The sequence below is a fragment of the Otolemur garnettii genome, unplaced genomic scaffold (assembly GCF_000181295.1).
Source record: "Otolemur garnettii isolate 467f Iridium unplaced genomic scaffold, OtoGar3 scaffold00042, whole genome shotgun sequence".
NCBI lineage: Eukaryota > Metazoa > Chordata > Mammalia > Primates > Galagidae > Otolemur > Otolemur garnettii.
Genome location: NW_003852437.1, coordinates 5,806,096 through 5,828,546, shown reverse-complemented (window position 1 = coordinate 5,828,546; position 22,451 = coordinate 5,806,096). Strand labels below are relative to the sequence as shown.

General features: G+C 39.1%; 1 protein-coding gene across 2 annotated transcripts in view; it reads left to right on the top strand.

The window, feature by feature from the left end:
- Window positions 1-22,451, top strand: part of AIG1 (androgen induced 1) — a 257,786-nt gene that overhangs the window by 50,268 nt on the left and 185,067 nt on the right. For both annotated transcript variants that reach the window (XM_012805465.2, XM_023513487.1), the window contains exon 2: window positions 13,119-13,274. In XM_012805465.2, coding sequence (XP_012660919.1) covers window positions 13,119-13,274 — 156 coding nt within the window. The remainder of the gene's footprint in view (window positions 1-13,118; window positions 13,275-22,451) is intronic.

Sequence of the window (22,451 nt, the reverse complement as noted above, 5' to 3'; positions counted from 1 at the left end):
GCACTTTTTCCATAATGAGTTTGAGAACTAAAAGTCAGAACTTTGTATCTCTTGTAATTACAGAAGTAAAACATGACTCGAGCATTACAATTTCAGTATGGGTCTTTCCTTACTTAAAATGTGTATGTATTTTTCCCCCCTCTGTGTGTATCTGTAGATGTCTATCTGTAGATATATATCATGTATTCAAAGTGTCTGAGCACATTACAACTTTACGTTCCATGAATCTTTTCTCCCAAAGATTATTTATGTTCCTTTCTTTACTTTCCTCTCTCCCTTCATTCTTCCATCTCTTCCTTCTATCTTTTGTTCTTTATTTACCTACAGGCAAAATCGCCATAAAAATGTCAGTTTGCTATCTGGAGAAACTATTAAAACCCTTTGCCAGCAGCAGTTCTTGTGTGTGTCTGGTTAGCATCCAGGGATCTCTGGCAACTGGTGAAAGAGTCCACTTATACAGCTCTTAACCACTCATGAACCACAAGTAATTGCATTTTGTTTTTACTGGTAAAACCTTGTGGTCATCATTTCAGATAATGTTATTGTTGATGATTCTAATTTTTTTAAAGACTTCTTGGGAAACTTTTTTTGAAACCATTTAGATATTTGTAGACATCTTTTTTATAAAATTTAGTATATCATACCAAGTTTCACATCAACTTGGTTTTCCTAGCTATCTTTAAAATTTAATATAAATTTTAGTATGCATTCTAATTTCTAATAGCAGATTATTTTTGGTTTATTTGTTATTCTGGTGGAGATTATGGATAGTTTTTGAAATTAATGTGCCTTAGAGAGCAACATAAATTATATATTCTCTGCATTTTTAGTTCTTAGAGCTCTTAATATCATTTCTTCCTAAATTTAGACTTTTTAATTTTATTTGACTTCTTGGTATATGAGTATTGAATTAGTTTCTCTTAGAAAAATATTCCAGATAAATTTTGCTTTTTCTAGAAAAAATATATATTTTTATTACTACCTGTTGGAACTTCTCTGAAGGATTCTGGATTTGTCTTCTTTCATCCACAATAAAATTGATGAGAATAACTGTATCCTTTTATGGGGCATATTCATCAAAATATTTTTTGTATTATTCTGTCCATGTACGACTTTAACTATTGATTCTATATTTGAAGAGATTTCATTTAGGATATTTTGAAGTCACAAAAGAAAGGCTTGGGCTTTGTATATCTCCTGAAACATTCTGTTTTGTGTTCAGTACCAATAGTGGGTTTTTATTAGCATTTAAACATACACCTTGTATGTTTATGAAAATAGAAATGTGGCAAAATCAAAAGGAGATGCACTTTCCTGAAAGGCAACAGAAACGTGACATTGTTTATATTTCTATTGATGCAAGATACTCAGTTACTGATGCTTTATAAACTTGCATTTTTAGATTATATACTTAATTGATCGATTTATAAAATCTCTATTTTTGTAAATTATATTTCTTTGTATTTTGATTCTAATTTTGTCCCATAATTTACAGCAATATAATTAGTACATGAGATTAGTTCTTCGTAATCATTTCTCCTCTTCAGCTTCACTGACTATTATCTCACCCACCTGGGAGCCATGGCCACCCCTGGAATTCCTTGGCATTGAGATCAGTTGGCCTCAAGCTCCTTCTGGGACCACAGCCTCCCACCCTTCAGTTGGTTTCCTCCCACGGCACCTGTGACCTGCCTCGGCACTCTCTGTTCTTGCTCCCTCCTGACTTCATGTTTCCTTCTAACCATTCTAAGCCCCTTGATTCCTAATTATCATCTCCTGATACCCTCAGTGCCCAGGGTCTTTCTGGGTTTGCCTTGCCAACCCCACGACCCACTGGTTTCTCTTTGCATGCCCTGTAACTAAGACAACAAGTGCCATTAGAAAAACGATAACATATAACAGTGACAGCAAAAATACAGCTCTGTGGTCTCCTATCGTCAGGTCAGGTCCCCCTCCCTCTCCATTCAGCTGTCTTCACCACCATCATTGGTTCTGTAACTGGTAAATGTATGAACACTATATCCCAGATATGTGCCAAACTCTAGGGATATGATATTGAACTAAAACAAAATTCTACCCTCATGTAGCCTGTGTGAGAGTCAGACACTTATATACTAGCAACACTACTGAGAATTTCATTACACTTGAATCAAGTGGTAAAAACCACAGCATGGCCTGAGACAGTGGATAGGGAAGGGGGGACCCTAAGGTGGCTACAGGTAGGGTTTTATTATTATCATTGTCTTATTTTTTCCTTATATTTTATCACATGTGGATTCCTGGGTTAAAATTGTGGGGTTTTTTTTTCATTTCTTTTCCAACTTTTTAAAATGATACCAAACTTTTCTCAGTCTTTTACAGCTTGCCTTAATTGTTCAGCATTATGCTTGCGTAATTAATTCATGTTGATATTTTTTACTTTAAGCAATTTATTGTCACGGCTGTATGTATGTTTTTAATACCTCTATCCATGGTTGAGAATGTGCATATTTTTTGTCATTACAAATAATTCTGATGTGAACCAGAAAGACATGATAAAGATTGGTTAATTTTTAATATCCAGATAAAATTTAGCTTTGACCGTTCACTTCAGCCTTCTATAAGATCATCATTACTTATTGGCACCAAATTAGACTACTTACTTTAATGCTGTACCATATTTAAAATATTAGGATCACGTCCTCATAGGTTTTCTTGATCTACTATCTGTGGGAAAGGATAGAAAATAGTTAAATGGCCAAAGTTAGGAGATAGGCCTCAGACTGCCAGACTGAATAATTAAGTAAAATGTTCATCAGATACGCCTGCATTTCATAAGAATAACTGAAATCATGTCAGCAGTGCTGAAGCCCATCCTTGGGGAGGGAGGCCTCTTCCAACTATCAGCACAGTCATGGTGACTTAGATGAGATCGCGTGTCATCTGTCAGCTCCAAATCACCCTTCAACACCTGCTCTTCTATGATGGACTGGCCTTTAGGAGCATTTCCCCTTCACGGTGAGGCGGAGCTTCCTCAGAGAGGGTGCTCAGGGGAGAAAAGGACCTCTCTCGCTGGTTCCAGGTGCTGCCCCAGTGGGCAGTGGTGAAGGTGTGAGGACATACCCAGTATTGCTCTGCCCCAGTCACGGGCAGGGGCACATGCAGTTCCTCCCGCCTGATGTCGTCACCCTCCCAACAAGGACATTACATGTCCAGCTCTCCTGCCTGCAATGGTCCAGGAACTCCTTCGGGCATTTCCACATCAGCAGTGGCTCACCTGCTCCTGGGACAGGTCACTTCCTGCTCATCCTGTGGCTGTGGACCAGAGCTTGCCCAGGTGACCCAGAGGACTTCTCTGCCATCCGGCAGGCTGCGTCCCATCTTCTCCAGTGGGGTCTGAAGCCCACCCTTGGGGAGGGAGGCCTCTTCCAAGTTTTTCTCTCCTTGAGTATCTCCCTGAGCTTCAGGTACCCTACAGCGTTCTCCGTGCCTCTTATTTGGGTTTCTGATGGATCCAGCTCTTTACTGATTTCTTTGGGAGGGGCTGTCACATCTTCTGCTGAGATAAATTGTCACCGTGAGTAGAAATCTAGTAGTATAAAATACATTTTACAATGTTGGAAAATCTGATGGTCTTCAGAACAGATTTACAGTATTAAAGAAGCAATGCCTCTTTCTCTCAGTGATTACTCACCACTGTTATTGTGCTTAAATCTAGACAGCATATATTTAGCAAGCGTAGACACTGCTGAGTTAGAGGGCAGGTGTTTCTACGCATACTCACATTCGCAGCCTAGTGCACAATCATTTAATAGTCTGCATTTCTGCATTAGTAATTTACTAAGTGTTTTGTACATTGTAATCAATATTTGTAAAATAAATCAATGGTATGTTTAATTCGGTGTTCAAAAAGAGGTCATCTCAACATTAATAGTTTAAAAACCCTTATGCCTATTAAATATCTGAGTAGCTCACTGTATTCACGCAGGATCCACCCCTGCAGCCAGGGAGGCACAGTCAGCAAACCCGGAGGGAGTTTTCTGTCAGTATTTGCAGATTAGAATGGAGTCTCTGGCAAGGTCCCTGATGTACTCTTATCGGGCTGATGATGGAACATGACATGATTGTACCCATTACCTTGTGAAGCATGTCCAAAATGCCTTCTTTGGGTGGCTGTTCTCCTTGCTACTTATATACTGAGAGCAATTATGTGATATTGTAATGGATTATGTCGACAAGCTTCCATTCCCAAAGCTGCTTATCTAAGTGTACTATTTCTGATGGAAAAGCTTATTGTTTTTTCTTTCTTTCTGTCTGAATGGATGGCTTGCCAGTCGTGACTTATGGCTTATTTCATTGATTTTCAGTAATGAGATGGAGCAGTATGAGGTAAATGTCTGCACACACGGGCAGGGATCCTAAATCACATTCTGCAAACCACACGCTTGTTGATGCAGTGAGTCTATCTCGTCAAAAATGTTTGTGGTGAAGGAGCCTTGAAAAAGCTGGGGCTTAAAGCACAGAACTTGCATGGCAGATTTAGAAAAATACGAGTTACAGCCATTAGTGTGAGGGGTCTGTAGTGGCTGGTCAGGCTCACTCCCTCCGAGGGTGGTGGAGTATAACTCACCAGGAGGCGCATCTGATGGGCACGGTCTCAGTGGATGAGGGAGGCAGAGAGCTTGTGGTCCTTTTCAAGGCATTGATTTTTCTACAGAGTAGCATTCAAACATGTAACTGATCACTGACTCCAAGGGATGATGGACTCCGCTAGCTATAGAATTGCTACAGATGTTCCAAAGTCTCAGGCAAGGAGAGAACTGGACACTAAAGCAAAGGAAATCCTTGCAGAATTCACTCCTTTAACTTCATACTGAGCCCATGGCTCATGTTGCTAAGTTACCCTTGACATTCACTCTTGATCTTGATAGCAGGGAGAAGGAATAGTGCACTATTAAAAAATAAGCTACTTGGGGAATGGAGGGGAATCTCTTGGAGATGGTGTTTTATGGCACTGTTATTTTATGGCTCTGATATTTTTTCAGATGTTTTTCTAATCCACCTGTGAAATTTAGTTTCAACCAAACACAGATATTGCCGTAGGTTGGTTTCCAGGAAGAACTGCTCTGAAAGTTTTATGAACTTTGAAGACAAAATAACTTTTTTATGCTCTAAAGTACCTCACATGTGATATAGGAGAGATAGAGGAAGGTCTCGAGTTCACACCATTTCCCCAAATGTGTTGCTTACCTCTCTGCTTAGGAGAAATGACTCTCTCTCACACACACCCCCCCACGTACAAGGTTTGACAATTAAACTTGAGAAATCCCCCTAGAAAAATGCTACATACTTCATTGCTGAATATCACTGCAGTCACCTTTGAAATACCTCCCTTAGCCATCTGGTGACTGTAGTGATATTTAGCAATGAGTTATGTAGCACTTTTTCTAAAATGAGGTCCCAAACTTAATTGTCAGCCCTCATATATACAGGCATATATCAGATGTATTTATAGATAGGATGGATCTGTTAGGCTTTTCTCTGGCTAATATATATATTTATTAAATCTCATGTAATACTTTATGTTCTCTAGTAAGAAAAGTGGCTAGGTAGATTTTTCCTTTTTTCCTTATCATTTCACTTTTCATCAATGCTCTTATCCTCATGTGGGGACACCCCCAGCCTTTTTGTATGACACCAATAAATCTCACTGCCTCCTTCCCATCTGTTCTCTTCAGCTTTTCTTCATTCCATGGTCTGTGTCACCCCAGTTGCCACTGCTACCCCCTCTCTCAGAGTTCCATCTTGAGTCTTCTCTCTACCGTATCAAAAATCAACCTGAAAAACATGCACAGTCTTCAAGACAAACATTATGGTGCTCTGTCCTTAGTTTTATGAGAGAGTAACATACTCAAAAGTAGAACACCCTGGATACCAACCACTGGAAATCTTGTGTCTGCAGGTCAACACAGCTAGCTGTACTCTGGCCTTTTAAAATTCCTAAAAATAACAATTTCGTTTCTTACTTACTGTGATGCTCCTCCTACTTTGATGCATTTTCATGTCTTGCCTGTGTTTAGTCAGTTAAAGTAGAAATGGACAAATTAGCAACTAATTAATAACAAAACTTGCTGTATAGATTATAGCATTGGTGCCATTAAAAATTTAATTGGGGATATTGAAAACAATATAATAGAATGAAATAAAACCTATTCTGGATAAACTATGTCATGCACCTTTAGGTGTAAATGGTGGGAGCCTAATGTATTTTCCCTGTAGTACAGAGAATTGTAATAGTTCAGCATACTCCAGAAAAGAAAAGAAACATTACATTAATCAAAGCCAATCATTTGTTAAAAAAAAAAGATATGAATGGAATTTGGTACAGTTCCATACTTTTGAAAATGAATTCTAAATCTAAAATGACTCAGTAAATACACTATGATTTCCTGACAGAGTTGAGGAGGTGGGGGGAAGATGCAGAAAGATGCAGAATTAAACGCAGAGGACATTCTAGAGGAACAAACAGTGACTCCAGAATACTCTGGAACTTTTTTTTCATTCTGACCTATTCCTATTTATATTTCTTGGAGAGATCTGATACATTTGACCACTTCATTTCTACATGTGATGTAAAATAATAAGAGCAACCAGCCTGCGAAGAGCTCCAAGCCAGATGGTGTGTATGTGTGTCATGCTGAGTTGATGGTTCGGATGTGCCAGCTCTGCAGAAGGGCTGGAGCAGAATAATACTTCAAGGTAATCCACTTGTGCATCTCTTTATAACTTTCACATTTTTAAAGGTTTATTGAGTGAATTTTAAGTTGCAGTGGATGGCGGGGTACACATAGGCAGTAGAAAAACACACATCAAGGGTCTCTGCTGGGATTTGTTAACTGGCAGCTCACGTCAAACCCTTATAAAGTGGCATAAATCTAAAGTGGTTTAATAACATTGGCAAATTGCTACTTAAATCAGCAAATAACCAAAAGTGAATTTATGCTTCTCTCTGGGGAATGATAGACTGTTGGATGATTTTTAGAGATTATCTTTTGAAAATCCATGTGAGTTAAGGAAACCAAAACAAAGCCCCCAGATGCCTTCTCTGTCTTTTTATGCTTAGAAACTAGGGGAAAATCTTTTGGTGGTACCTCTGTTCCCTGACCTCTGCATAATCTTTTTAGGGAAGTCTTCTGTAGCAGTTCAGGCGAGGTAGGGGTCACACGGTAGTTGCAAGCAGGGGAGAGCTAGTCAAGAGTCTGTAGGGAGTGACAGAGTAGCCACCAGGTAACGGGAGGTCTCTGCTGTGTTAGGTGACACCATTGGGTAAGAAGATAAATCAACCACAGGAAATACTAGACTTCATTGGTGCGTACTGTGAATCATTCACGTTTGACAAAATGTTGATCTTTAGACTATTACATATATATTTACAGAAATAGTTTTATTGTTCTCCTTTCCCTCTTTAAGGTTTCCTCCTATTCCTATTCCTTGCTTTTTAAATCTTCATAAAATTATGTTTCCCAAGAATCAGTGTATTATTTATTTATTTAAAAACATTTCTTGAGTAATATAGCACGAATGAGGTCAGTTTCTCCATTTTGAAGGTCTGATACCACGTACATACATTATGCCTTCTTGATGAATTGACCATTTTAGCATTATGAAATGTTTATTTTGGTAACATTTCTTAAATAGAAGCCCACTTTTTGGAATTAACATAGCTGCTTCAGCTTTCTTATGATTAGTGTTTCTATTCATGTGCTTTTAATCAACTGTATATTGTAATTACATGCTTAATTGGGTTTATTGGTTTAAATCTAATCTGCCAATGTCTACCTTTTAATTAGAGAGCATAAACCACTTACATTTAATGTAATTATACACATTTTGGGGTCTTAGTCTGATACTATCTTATTATCTTCTCTTTGTCCCAGCTATTCTTTCCTCCTTTCCCCCCAGTTTCTGATTTCTTTTGGATTATTGTGAGTATTTCATTTTATTTCCACTATTTGGCATATTAGCTGTGATTTCTACCCCCAGAGATGTCCTATTCTAATCCTGGGAACATGTGTATATAATGAGATATAATTCCTTTCCTTGTATTATGATATATGGCACAGTTGATCTTAAGAAAGGAACATGGCCCGGGTGGACCTGCTCTTATCACATAAGCCTTAGGGAGAGAGCGTTTTCCTGCTAGTGACAGATGAAGAAAGCAGAAAGAAAAGTCAGAGATTCAGAGCATAAGAAGGATTCAGCATTTTCTTGCTGGCTTTGAAGACAGAGGGGGCCATGTCTAGAGCAGACACAGGAGCTGAGAGTGACCCTGGCCAACAGCCAATAAAGAAACAGGAATCTCACTCTTACAGTCTCAAAAGACTTGATTCCACCAACAACCTGAATAAGCTTGGAAGTAGCTCTTTTCTTTGAGCCTTCAAACAAGAGAACTGCCTGGCCAACACATTGATACTGGTGTTGTGGTGCCCTTGGTGTAAAACCCAGAGTGATCTAAGTGAGCTTCTGACTTAAAAAACTGCAAAATAATAAACTGGTCTTATTTTAGCTGCTAAGTTTGTGGTAATTTGCTATGCGGCAATGGACAACTAATAAATTAGCAAATCCTGCTTTTTTTTTATTCTTTTAAGGATTGGTTTATAACATACATCTTTAATTTAATCACAGTCTGCTGCCAGATAATATTATACAACTTTATGTATAACCTAAGAACCTTACAGCTGTGTAACTTTTCTTCTTCCCTTCTTCTCTCTTCTGCTGCTGTTTAAAAATATTTATTTAGAGGCAGAGCCTCCTTCTACACCCAGGCTGGTGTTCAGTGGCCCACTCACTATAGCTTCAAACTACTGGGCTCAAGGTCTTCCACCTCCTAAGCCCCCTGCATAGCCAGGACTGTAGGAATGCACCACCATTCCTGGCTAAGTTTTAAATATTCTTAAAAATCTCACTGGAAAATTATATTTTTGCTTTAAACTGTCCAAAGCTTTTTAATAAAAGCTTTGAAAGGTACAAATATTTTATGATTATCTACATTATCCACGTATTTACTATTTTTAAGCAATTGCATTGCTTTATATAGATGATACTATGCTGTTATCATTTCTTTATTCCTTTAACGTTGCTTGTAGTGAAAGTCTTTTGACAATGAATTCTCTCAGCTTCTGTTTGCCTTTCACCTTCGACAGGTTTTTCTCCCTTGTATGACTTTAGAGACATCATTTCATTGTTTATCTTGTATTATTTTGCACAAGACAACTTTGGTTAATTCTTACCTTTACTTTTGTATGTATGGTGTCTGTCTTTTTTCCTACAGATGCTTTTAAAATTTATCCTTCATCACAGATTTTCAGAAATTTTATTTCAAGGTAGTTTGATACAGTTTTTTGTGTATATTCTACCAAGCTTCTTGGATCTGGATGTTTATAATTTTCAGAAAATTTAGAAAACCTTCAGAGCCATTATTTCTTTAAATATTTTTTTCTTTCTAACTACCCCCCTTTCCTTTGGGGCTTCAATACACATACATCAGACTACATGGTATATGTTCACAGTTGAATGAAATTCTATTAACTTTAAAAATCTTTTTCTTCCTGTGATTAATTTTGGGAGATGTCTTTGGCTGTGTATTCAGGTTTTTTTTCATTTTTTTATGTATTCGTTTTTTAATCTTTTCTTTTGCAGTGTTTAATCTACTATTACTCCATCTAGTGACTTCTTAAATTCAGATAATGTATTTTTAACTTTTAAATGTTCAGTTTGATTCTTTTTAATGTCTTGTTTCTCTCATTGTTTTCATCTTTCTTTAACGTTTGAACTGATTTTATTTAGTTATTTAATGTCTTCGTTTACTAACTCTAATACTTCTGTAATTTCTGAATCTGTTTTTAATAAAGAATTTCTCTTGGTTAAAGATTTTATTTTCCTACTTCATAGCGAGTTTAATAATTTTTTATTGGATGTCGGACATTGTGTGCTACATTGCTGAATATTTGGATTTTGTTGTTTTCTTATAAAGAATGTAGAATTTTGGTATGGTTTTTGTAAGCATTTAAATTACTTGTAGAACAGCTTTGGTTTTTTAGTCTTGCTTTTAAGTATTGTTGGGTGGCTCTACATTGCCCTTTTTCCAGGACTATTTTAGTGCCATTATTTAGTTATGAAACTTCTTGGGTCTCTATTGGATGCCTGCTATAGTTAACAAGGCCTCTCCTATTTGGTCAGAACATGAATACCTCTCTACCCTGGGTAAGCTCTGATAATTATTTAGCTTACATCTTGCGGTAGGTAGAATTTTAAGATGACTCCAAAAGACACCCACTTTTGTATAGTTGCCTTCTTCTGAATACGATCACTACTGTGATTGTGTTACTTAATACAGTGATAGGAAGGTTATCCAAGGTGGGACAGCCTTTATCAGGTGAGCCCTTTTAAAGAAGAGATTTCTCTGGCTGATTGCAGAATAAAAGCCCCATGTCTGAAAAATACCATTCTTTTCTGCGTTTTTTTTGGGGGGGGGGTGAGGGGTTAATGTTTTCTTGTGAAAGTTAAAATTGTATATATGCTTAGAATTCCATTGTATGAATGTAGCACAATTATTTATGCAGCCAACTATTAAGAAATATATAGTTTCAACTTTTATGAAGCAAGGAATGCTGAAATGACCTTTCAGTCACTGTGTCTAGTGTACATGTATGACAGTTTATGTAGGGAATAGCCTTTACAGTTAAGACCCTAAGTAAATAGAATGCATACATTTTTAAATTACTACAGATGGTCCACAACTTACAGTGGTTTGACTTGAGATTTTTTGACTATGATGGTATGAAAATAATGTGTTCAGTAGAAACCATACTTCAGGCATCCATATGGACAGTCTATTTTTTTCTTTCAGTATAATATTCAATAGTTTACATGAGATAAATACTTTATTATAATATAAAATAGGCTTTTGTGTTAGATGATTTTGCCCAATTGTAGGCTAACAAGTGTTCTTAGGTAGGCTGGGCTAAGCTATCATGTTCAGTAGCGTCAGCATATTAAATGCATTTGTGACCTATGATATTTTCAATTTGCAGTGGGTTTGTCTGGATACAACTCCATTGTAAGCTGGGGAGCATCTGTAGATACTGTGTATTACCAATTGTTCTTTAGTGTGGCTGTCCAGATTTGCATTCCACCATAACCTTTCATGTTGTTCTCCATCCTTATAACATTTAGTATTGTCAGAATTAAATTGTAAATAATTATATTGGTGAGAAATGTTATTTTATTGTGGTCTCAATTTACATTTCCCTGATACATAAATAATAGCTCTGGGCAGTGCCTGTGGCTCACTGGGTAGGGCGCCAGCCCCATATACTGAGGGTGTCAGGTTCAAACCCAGCCCTGGTCAAACTGCAGCAAAAAATAGCTGGGCGCCTGTGGTCCTAGCTACTTGGGAAGCTAAGGCAAGAGAACTGCCTAAGCCCAAGAGCTGGAGGTTGCTGTGAGCTGTGACATCACAGCATTCTACCAAGGGCGATAAAGTGAGACTCTGTCTCTAAAAAAATAAAATAAATAAATAAATAAATAAATGATGGCTCTGAAAGTTTCTAAATTTTCTGAAATTGGTCACCTAGAGCACCTTTAAATATAGTTACTGGCCAGATGAGCTTCGAGATTTAGTCTTCAGTATAATCACTCCAATTTCTCAAACTCCATTATGCCTGATAAAGAGATTTAAGCATCTGAAGTCCTCAGATACAATATAGAAAATCTTCCAAAGTATGAAATTATTCCCTGAGTCATGTCAGTTATTTCTGGTTATCAAAATGTGATTCTTGCCATGGTTTTTATTGTGTCGTTCTCAGTTGTGGCAGTCTCTCAGCTTCTCCCACTCTAGTTTTTCTGGCTGTAGAAAGAATGACCAAAAAACCTTAAGTCACTGAAGCTTAAGACAGGCTAAGATATGAGGAAACAAAAGAACATTACTCTAGCTAAGACTAATAATAGCAAGATTTGAGGCGCTCACAAAAAGTCTAGGTTAGCAATTCAAGAGTGAGCTAAGGGATGGAACCACACACTTTTTAGTATCTTTCTTCCCTTGTGAACTATCTACAGAGCTCTCAAACTCTTCCCAGCACCAATGTGGGAATTTCTAAAAAAATTCTTGTTTTTGTACAGAGGTAATGAGTAAAACTGTATCTTTTACAAACATGTCATTAATAAATTATTTCCAATAAAGGAAGCCATGATAGCCATGATATTCCCCTGACTCTATCCTTGGTGCTAACTCGGTGTAACTTTGAGCCCAGGGGATATATTTTCTGCCCTTTTAATAGTTTGAATTATCATTTGCTGCGCTATATTACAGTATTCAGCCTGCAGTGTCCTCCCACTACGGTAGTCCAAGTAAAATGTAGCTGATGTCCGTGATATAGACAATGTAATAGATTGGGGGTGTATCATACAACTACTAGCTTTTTTGGAGGAAAAGGTGTGGGTATCTATGTTTACATTAATTTGGAAAGGTTTTATTTCATAAATACTGAAAATCCAAGGAGGAGGTCATTTGGTTCAAGTTCGACAACAGAAAATTTCTATCAGAACCTTGACTATTTTGTTGAGTTGATTTCTTTATGACTCAAGGACCAGCCTTCTTTTATTTCCTTTGGTGGAAAAATGTCTAAATCTTAAGAGATAAAAGCCTGGGAAAGGTTTCTTCACATTTGGACTGAATTACCACTTTTGTTATTCAGACTACCTTCGCACTTCTTAAATGTTTGGTGAACCTCACTCATGAGTATAACCAGGCTACAGACATGACGCTTTACAACAATGGTCATGGTAGTTTGACAATTGATACTACTTTCTCTTGGGCCTGTTCAGATGTGTGTGAGCATGCGTCTTTCAGACTTGTCCCGAGGCGGAGTGAAACTGAAAGTGGTGTATTTAAGATGAATTTTCTCACCTACAATACAAGCTGTAGATTGCTTTTTTCTAATTGCAGCACCAGCTCCTTACAGCTGCTTCCGATCCTTTCTTACCACGTGCCGCGCTGCCAATGCGCGGAGCTTTTGCAGTTCCTGGGCTTGGGTCTCTTTAGATCTGACTGACTGAGGCCGGCTGTTGTCTTCCCACAGGTGATCCAGGCTGTCTTTTTTGGCATCTGCGTGCTGACTGACCTTTCCAGCCTTCTGACGAGAGGAAGTGGGAACCAAGAGCAGGAGAGGCAACTCAAGAAGCTCATCTCTCTCCGGGACTGGATGTTGGCCGTGTTGGCCTTTCCTGTGGGGGTTGTGAGTATGGTATAGAATGTATTTAGCCACAAAAGAAACTTGGGTCTTATTTCTTCTGAGAGAAAAAAAACGAAGGGCTCATTATGCAGTTTGCTGGAGTATTTTGCTACAGTTGCCACTACCACAGATAGGGTGGCTTGAACAGCAGAAATTTATTTTCTCACAGTTCTGGAGGCTGGAAGTCTAAGGTCAAGGTGTTGGTTTCTTCCGAGGCCTCTCCCCTTGCCTTGCAGGTGGCCACCTCCCCCTTGTGCCCATGAGAGCTCGCCTCTGGTGTCTCTTCCTCTTCTTGCAAGGTTCCCAATCCTATTGGATTAGAGCCCCATCTTTATGACCCCATTTAACCTTAATTAGCTTTTTAAAAACCCCGTCTTCAAGTACAGTCCCATTCTGAGGTTCTGGGGGTTAGGACTTCAGCATAAGAATTGTGGGGGACACAGTTCAACTCATAAAAGTTTCTTAAGGAGCCCACACTTGAAATGTATGGTTCTTAAATTGACCATCCTAGTAGTTTTGTAACTTGAGAGAGGAAATCAGTATTACCTCATACTTCTTCACTTACTCAACTGTGCCATTAGCTAATATCACTTAAGTAAATGCCACTTAATGGGAAGGTCTGTTCTGGCTTCATTGATTTTCGTTGTTTTCAGTTACATTTCCCTCTATAGCTCAACTTCCTTCACAAGTCTGTTAATTTTCCATCGTCTGCATATAAACCATGCTCCTTTAAAGGCCCTCTGAGACTCTGTAGATTTTAAGCTGGGTATAGCCAGGAGAAGGATGAGAGAACTCTTGCATATCCCAGATTGTGAGGGTAAGAGTGTGTTACTTAATTCAAATTTACACCTTTCATTTGCCAGCTGATTTCTGGGAAAAACAGAAGCCCCAGTGATGGGGCTAGCATAGTCCAAGGCCCAGTGTAGGAAGAGTCAGAAAGTTATTCAGAAATCCTTCCAGTGGCTCTTCGCCAGGTCTCTGGCTGGCAGAGGCCCCTACATGCTCGCTCTAAGACTAATTAGTAGGCACTCAGATGGTCACAGAATTGCTTTTTCCATGTGCTGAGTTGTGTTTTCTTGGGTGAAACAGCTCTTTGCTCTTGAGAACAACAGAGGGTTGGGGGAACATTAAAATCTGGGCACACTTCTCTTTGCTTTCCTTCATCTCGTCTTCTGAAAACAGAAGTAAATGGGTGCTGACGGCGAAGCCATCTAGTAAATCTCTCAAATTCTGTTACCAGAACAGATTTAAATGCTTTACACATTACTTAATAATCCCCTCTTTGACTTGCCTTATAAGATTCAAATATTTTCTATCAGAATGGTCATCTAAGAAAAAATTCCCATTGCATAAAGTATAACAAAGGCTTTCTGTATCAAAGAGTTGTCTAAAAAATCTCAATCTGTGCGTATGCGTGTATCTTTTTTTTTTTTTACTCCTTCCTTAGAATTTCTATAGAGTGGCATGGCCTCTGGAAGTACAGACTAGAAAGAATATAGCAGTAATACAGTAAAAACAAAACTAAATAAAAACACAGGATGAGTACATCTCTCCTTAGCTCTCCCTTTCCCACATCCTATGGCATTAAATTGTATGTCCTGCCACTCTCCTTAAAGACTCATTCCATAAAGATTGCATTTTTGACATTCCTTTGTGGGGAATGTTTTGTACCCGCTTAAGAGTATGGTATCTGTCAACTTTCAGTGTCCTTCCTGAATTTAGCCCATGTATGCTTTGTGGTTAAGAAGAGTGGTGGCTGGGCGGTGCCTGTGGCTCAGTGAGTAGGGTGCCGGCCCCATATACTGAGGGTGGCGGGTTCAAACCCAGCCCTGGCCAAACTGCAACAAAAAAATAGCTGGCCGTTGTGGTGGGTGCCTGTAGTCCCAGCTACTCAGGAGGCTGAGGCAAGAGAATCACCTAAGCCCAAGAGTTGGAGGTTGCTGTGAGCTGTGATGCCACAGCACTCTGCCAAGGGTGACAAAGTGAGACTCTGTCTTAAAAAAGAAAAAGAGTGGTGACCTTTTTGTTTGCATATTTCTGATGTTTCATGGTTTCCCTATTTTGTTGTTTTGCCCACGTTTTGGAAGAAGGAAGAAGGATAAAAATATCTTTCAGTTCCACCCCCATTTTAACCTGAAGTCACAGTCATACTTTCACAGTGTGTGTTTGCACCTTCCCTCCTGATAAACTGTGACAGCAGGACTGGCCCTCAGGAGTGCACCCAGGGTCTCCCACTCACCTGGCACATGGGTAACCTGTGCTTTTCAAGTTTGTGGCTGAAGTTGAAGAGTAAATGAAGAATCAGGGATGTGCGAAGTGCTGATTCCTTTAAACTCATTTTTTCCTGCCCACTGATATTTTATAGTCACTGTTTCCCTTTTTCAGAATCTTCACTGTTATTGTGAGTCACTTTCCCCTTTACGGTCACTAGCCTGTTATTTTTCGTGAACTGTTTGAAGTTCCTTTCAAAGAACTTCTTCCTACCTCTCTCTCTCTCTCATCTGTTAAGAAGAGTCTTGGTCAATGTTCTCTACAAATCGCTTATGTTTCCAGCGTTCCTCCTGTTTCTATCTTACTCTGCCATTTAACTTACCTGTTCCCACCAAATTTCTCCTTCTGATGCACAGAGATTCATTTCGAGGCAAAAAACTGATCAGTGGCTTCCTCCCAGACCCCCTAATTGCAAAGTTATATTTACAGAGGTTATGGAGGTGCCTCATTATAAGCATTTTAACCCCCAATTATTTTTCTTTAAAGCATTTCATTTTGTAGCTTTTCACTTTTCTTTTTTTAGGATTATTTCCCAAACTTCCTTTCCACTGTCCCCATGTCTTTGCTGTGAGTCAGAGACCTCCCCCTGCCCCTTCTGTACCTTTCTGTATTTTTTTTCCCAGCTGCTCAGAAGGGTCTAGAATCCCACTGTAGTTTTGTTATCGTGACTTCAGACTTTCTTCCTTATTAAGGCATTAACCTCCCTGGAGCAATACCAGGAGGAATCACTTGAAGAGGCCTCAGGTTTGCTCTTCCTGTGGCTCCTGGGAGGGTAGGAAGATGGCCAGCCTGGAGGCTGATTTCAGCAGAAGGATAGAATTGCATTAATATAAGAGTCATATTATACCTGTACCAATCTGAAGCATAAAAATGCTGTCACGTGTGCAAGTGATCAATGATAACATTTAACATTTTGGTTGATGCAGTCAAAATCCTAAAGGGCAAAACACTCAAGCACCCTCCCTGTGCCAGGAGCGCACTGGGCGTCACGCGAGCATCCTCAGCTGGAAAGTGCACAGCCTGGGCTGTGAAGCCCCGGTGCTCCTCAGAGGCCACCTCCGCTCTGCCACCCAGTCTGATGGGGACTGCCAGCCTCACAGAATGTGACCCTGGCTGTTATCTATTGGCTTCCTCCACCTCACACTTTTGTTTGTCAATCAGAAGTTTACCAGGAAAGCAATGTTAGTTTTTGCTTCAAGGTGCAGGCAGACTGGCAAGGACCAGACATAAAAGGAGAGCAAAGAGCAGCAGCTGAATTTGTCACCTCTGCTTGAATTGTCCTAAAGAGACCTTTTGGCCTCTGAGCTTTGCCTGGTGCTCCCATTAGCTGGCTGTCTCTCTCTCTCTCTCCTCATCTGCAACTATGGCAGCAAGAGAGACACGGGTGGGTTATCCAGGATTTGTATTTTCCACGCTAATGCTTCCTTCAGTAACGAGGTTAATTGAGAGTTGACAGTAATTGCTTTATGTGAACATAAAGCACTAAATAGGATATTGTGACTGACCCATGGACCAAATGCATCCACTTCATGGTCTCAAGGATGTATAAAAATAATGAAACATTCCTAATCAAAGATAATTGGAGTAGAGTTTCATTTCAGCATAACCTTGAAGAAATCAGGCAGGGTTGCTTGAGTGAGCGTGGCATGTATCATCCTGATTCCTGTAGATTCCCATAAATGCAAAGCTGGCCTTGATTAGTAACGCTAATGGCCGGAAACCACCACCACTCCCAAAGCCTTGCAACTCATTTTACAGGGATAACCCTTGGGAGGCTCTTCTTACCATGTGTAGTTTATTTCTGAACCCTGTCACCCTTTTAAAGAAGCATTACAAATAATTCTATGACATTATGTGGTCTGGAAGCACTGAAGTTTATTAGGAGCAATCAAACCAAGAATGTCTTTTGTCTCCTGTAAGTTTGTTGACTTTCATGCTGGCAGATACCATTATAGTTAAGAGACCTGGGCTTAGGCTTTTAAGAAAAAAAAAAAGAGTCTGATGAGTATGAAAATGTCTCTCTCAGAAACTCTGTGTCTCCAGCTGCTATCCACAGTAGTTCTTTAATGAAAAAGAATAATTATATATACTTTTTTTTCTTATTAATTCAGATCTGTCTAAGGTCAGACAGTTAAGTTTATGAACCCATCCTAGAAAGTACTCCTTGAGGAGTACCTCGAGGTACTCCTTGAATATCTCATTCGTTTGTCACTGCTCAGCTTGAATAATACACAAAGCCAAGCATCATCTCCTCACCAGTACACACTTTTGTCCTCATATTACTTTGGGTTGCTCTAACCCAGGTGCTGCTCTGGCCCGTCATGGTGTGTGATGATGTTCTTCTCTGAGTGGCCTGAGGAAGCCCTGGATGTTTGGATCTATTTTTACCCAGGATGGATGTCCTGAGAATCAGGATCCAATCAGTATGTACCTGTATAAACTTCTCTGGAATCCGGCTTCCTTATTTCAGTAACAGTCTCAAGCCTATTTGTTAAGTAATCATTTCTGGTGTTATAATCATGCCTGACAGTCTTCATTTATGGACATACTAAACTAATTCTAAGCTATCTTTAAGAAAAAATTTGAGATACACATAAATTTAGACCGTTATACCCCTACAATTTAAAAAGTGTTATTTTCATTACTTATTTTTAAGCAAAAGAGATTAGCGTAAATGGAGAAAAAGCATATTAATTAATATTAATGGTTGATATGAATGTCTATTGATGTAATATGTAAAGGAAGGGAATTTGATTCTATTTGAGATTATAAATAAAAGCAAATGCCTTTCCCTCTGATTTTATATTAAGAAGGAATTTTTTTAAAGAACATTGTTTGCTTTATTCCAAAAATCTCTAAATTTAATGTAAAAATACACTTAATATCCACTGATCCTCTATTTATTAAATTGTCACAGGTACCTGAAGTCAAACTCTTCTATTTTCTTTAAGCCTTAGTGGATGTTTCAAGTTTCTTGAAACGCCCTTTCCTTTCTTTTCTTCTCTGAAGTTAAAAACATAGTATCGGCTAGGTTATGTTTTATGGTAAAGCCCAGTTCAGGTTCACTTCTGGTAGAGTCAGCAGACGGTTGCCCTCTACACTGAAGTGAGGAGAGTGAGTGGAGTTGCCTAAGAGGGAGAGTTCACAGATGAGGATTCATTTGAGACTGATAAGCAAATCAGCAAAATGTTCCCATTACTAGAAGAAAGGCTCAGAAAACTCTTAACTACGCAACCTACATGAATGGTCTAATAATAATAAGAATAATAATTATTATTTTGAGACAAAGTCTCACTCTGTTGCCCTGGGTAGAGTGCTGTGGTGTTAACATAGCTCATGCTAACCTCAAACTCTTGGGCTCAAGCAATCCTCTTGTCTCATTCCCCCAAGTAGCTGGGACTCTAAATGCCTGCCACAACACCTGCTAGTTTTCCTGTATTTAGTAGAAACAGGGTCTTGTTACACAGGGTCTTGCTCCTGCTTAGGCCAATCTCGAACTCCTGAGCTCAAGCAATCCACCTGCCTCAGCCTCCCAGAGTGCTAGGATTATAGGTGTGAGCCATCATGCCCAGCCAGCAATTTTTAATAGCCTTTTCCAAAGACTAAGGACATAATATGAATAAATGTATATATCTGGTAGGGAATCAGGTTGTTTCTCAACCATCTCATATAATCTTCTTTCTTAAATAAGGACCAATGAATTTTCTGCTTAACTGACCTATTTAATTTGTACACATTTTCATATTTTCATACTAAGTTGAAGTAGCTTTCTTGATGCTTGCAAAACAGATTTCTTAAACATAACAAATAATCACACTTTAACAGAATTTTCCTGTGAGGAAAATTTTCAAAACACATGACAGGGAAAATCACACATTTATATCCAGACTATTCAAAAAATAGACTTCAAGTCAAGTCAATAATTATTTGTGCATACTTGAAGCTTTTTGTATTACAAATACTGAGTTCTAGGAGCTAGGGAAGTGTTGGTTAAGAATGGACCTTGTATTGGGCATGAAGAGTGTACTGATGGCTGTGTCTAAAGTCCAGATAAGTAATCCCCAGGAAGGAGGGATTAATTTTAGTGGGTGAAAGGTCCTGAAAGACTTCTTAGAAAGTCTGAAGTCTGTTTTGAAGAATGGCTAAGAATCTTACTGGATGTATAAGTTAATGATGCTTTCAGCTGCAAGTAACACAATACCCCCAGATATCCACCTGGCTCACGTTTTTTCTTCATATGCGTCTCTGCTCAAATGACCCCAGCAAAACTTCTGTGACTTTATTAATTAGTCTCCCTTCATTCTCTTTTTTCTTCTTACCTTACTTTATTTTCTCCATAATGATTAGCATGACCTGGCATACTATATGTTGATTCTTTCATTTGTATAATATCTGTCTTTTCTGAGTTAGTTCATACTCCATGAGACCATGGAGGTTATATGTTTTGCTTACTGCCATATCTCAGGCATTAATGAGGAACAACATATAAATAATTCAATATTAGTTGCATGTAATCCATCCAACTATGGCTTAAGAAATAAAGATATTTAATATCTCACAAAACTAGAAGCTGATAGATGGGTAGTTTTAGTGTGGTTTTGAAACTTGAGCATTTTGTATTTTCTATCCTCTGTCTTCAGAGCGTCACCTTTTTGCCCTTGGACTTGCAACTTAAGGTGTTTAAAAGCTTGATAAAGCACCAAACATGTCATCCTTTGTGACTATGTTCAAGGGAAGAAAAAGAGCCCTCTCTAAGTGTCTGTCTTCATCAGGAAAGCCGATCACTACCTGTAGACTTCCTGTAGACTTCCTAGTTCTCATTAGTTAGAACCCTCACATGGCTAGAATCAGTGGCATGGGAGGCCAGGAAAGCAAGTAGCTGCAGAAAGAAATGAGGTTACTATGTGAGCTTAAATTAATGATGATTTATCCTTAAGGACTGGGCACTTTACTACCCAAACAAACGCAGGAGTTTCAAAAAATATTTTAAGTAGCAAATTTCAAGAATAACAATAAAATGTGCAGAAGTAAAAACTAATAATGCATTTTAGGTAACTTTTTTTGTTAATATGAAAAATACATAGCATAAAGCTGATGAGACTAATCATGGATGTTTTCTTTTGTAACCAAGAAAGGCATATTTTCCCATTCATTCTCTATCAATATTCACCAGTATCATTATAAACAACTCTCTAAAGCTGTCATTTGAAGAAGTCCTTCTCAGAGAAAGTCAGATTTCTTACACAATTGCCTACATGGTTTTTGTTTAGTTTCCGAAATCTATACAAAATTTGTCAGAGGTGAGCTTGCTTTAGACCACTAACTCAGAAATGCAGACAACCAAGTTCAACAAGTAAATGCTTCCTTTCACATCCAGCCCCAAATTATGGAAAAGTATCATGCCCTGTGTATAATTTCCTACTCTCTCTGGAAAAAAAAGTTACAAAAATATTTCGGAAAATGAGGACATTTTCTTCCCATATCATAATTACAAAATATACATTTGAAATTTGAGATCAAGAAAAGGTAGACTTGGCCGGGTGCAGTGGCTCATGCCTGTAATACCAGCACTTGGGAGGCTGAGGTGAGTGGATTGTCTGAGCTCACAGGTTTAAGACCAGCTTGAGCCAGAGTGAGACCCTGTTTCTAAAAAATAGCTAGGTGTTGTGGCAAGCACCTGTAGTCCCTCTACTTGGGAGGCTGCGGCAAGAGGATCACTTGAACCCAAGAGTTTGAGGTTGCTGTGAGGTAAGATGCTATGGCACTCTACCAAAGGTGACCAAGTGAGACTCCATCTCAAAAAAACAAAAAAGAAAGAAAAGAAAGGTAGACTTGATCTTCGGTAACAATAATAATGTGTGCATACTATATAAAAGTTATATGATTCCTGTCCTCAACAGTATGACCCCCCCAAGCCAGCATCTTATGTATGTGCTTGCTTGGTGGACCAGTAGAAAGATGTTATATTGTTGATTTAAAAAAGAAAAGAGAGGAGGAGGAAGAAGGAAGATGGCCAACTAGAGGCAGCTTTCACCAGAGGCTCCTGTCCAGAAGGAGAGATACTGGATAGAAGTAGATTCAGTGAAGCCACAGGTGAGGAGTTGAGCTACGAAAGAAGATAGGCAAGTACATATCATCTCTGCTGAGGCAAGCTGCAACTCCAAGAAAGAGGATCCAAGAAAACAAATTCCAGGTACAAAGCCCATTCTCAAGATCACAAGAGACCCCTCCCCCAAACAGGAGGCTTGCTGTGGGCTCTCTACAAGTGAGCAGGGAACAAAAGACCTCTCATTTTACCCCACAGGAGAAAGATGGTAAACCAGCTTTGTTCTCCAGGGAGGTCCCACTTGTGAGCATTGGCCTCATTCTGCCTAGCGTAAAATTGAATAAATATTTTCCCCATAATTCTTAATTCCCAGTCCATCCTTACCCCCTTCACCTGGGAGTCTAAAGGTCTGCCTCCTGCAGAGCCCAGAGTGTTTGGCAGTTCCCTGAGAGGCCTGGGCATCATGTGGGCTGCTGGGCAGCAGTGAAGAAACAGTGACTCAAGTGGAAGCAGGGGAGCATGGGGAGAGAGGGACTCATGGAAGAGAGAGACATATGGGAGAGAGACATGCCATGATGGTGCGCTGCAGATGGAGGCTCTGATAACCCTGTTCTGACTTTGGCAGGTGATCTTTTCGGACTTGGTGGCTCAGTGGAGGGAACCAGTCTCCATCCCCTTGGTTGTGCTGGATGGAACTGACTGTGGATTTCTACTATTGGGCTGCTAGAGAGCCTTTGAACTCTCCGTGTTGAGCAGTGATTGTACTACCTAGGACAATCTGATTAGAACTCTCAACCTGGCCTGTCCACCCAGGAACTGTCCGAGGTTGAGTGGTGGTTATTTTCTAGTGGGAAAGGACTAGT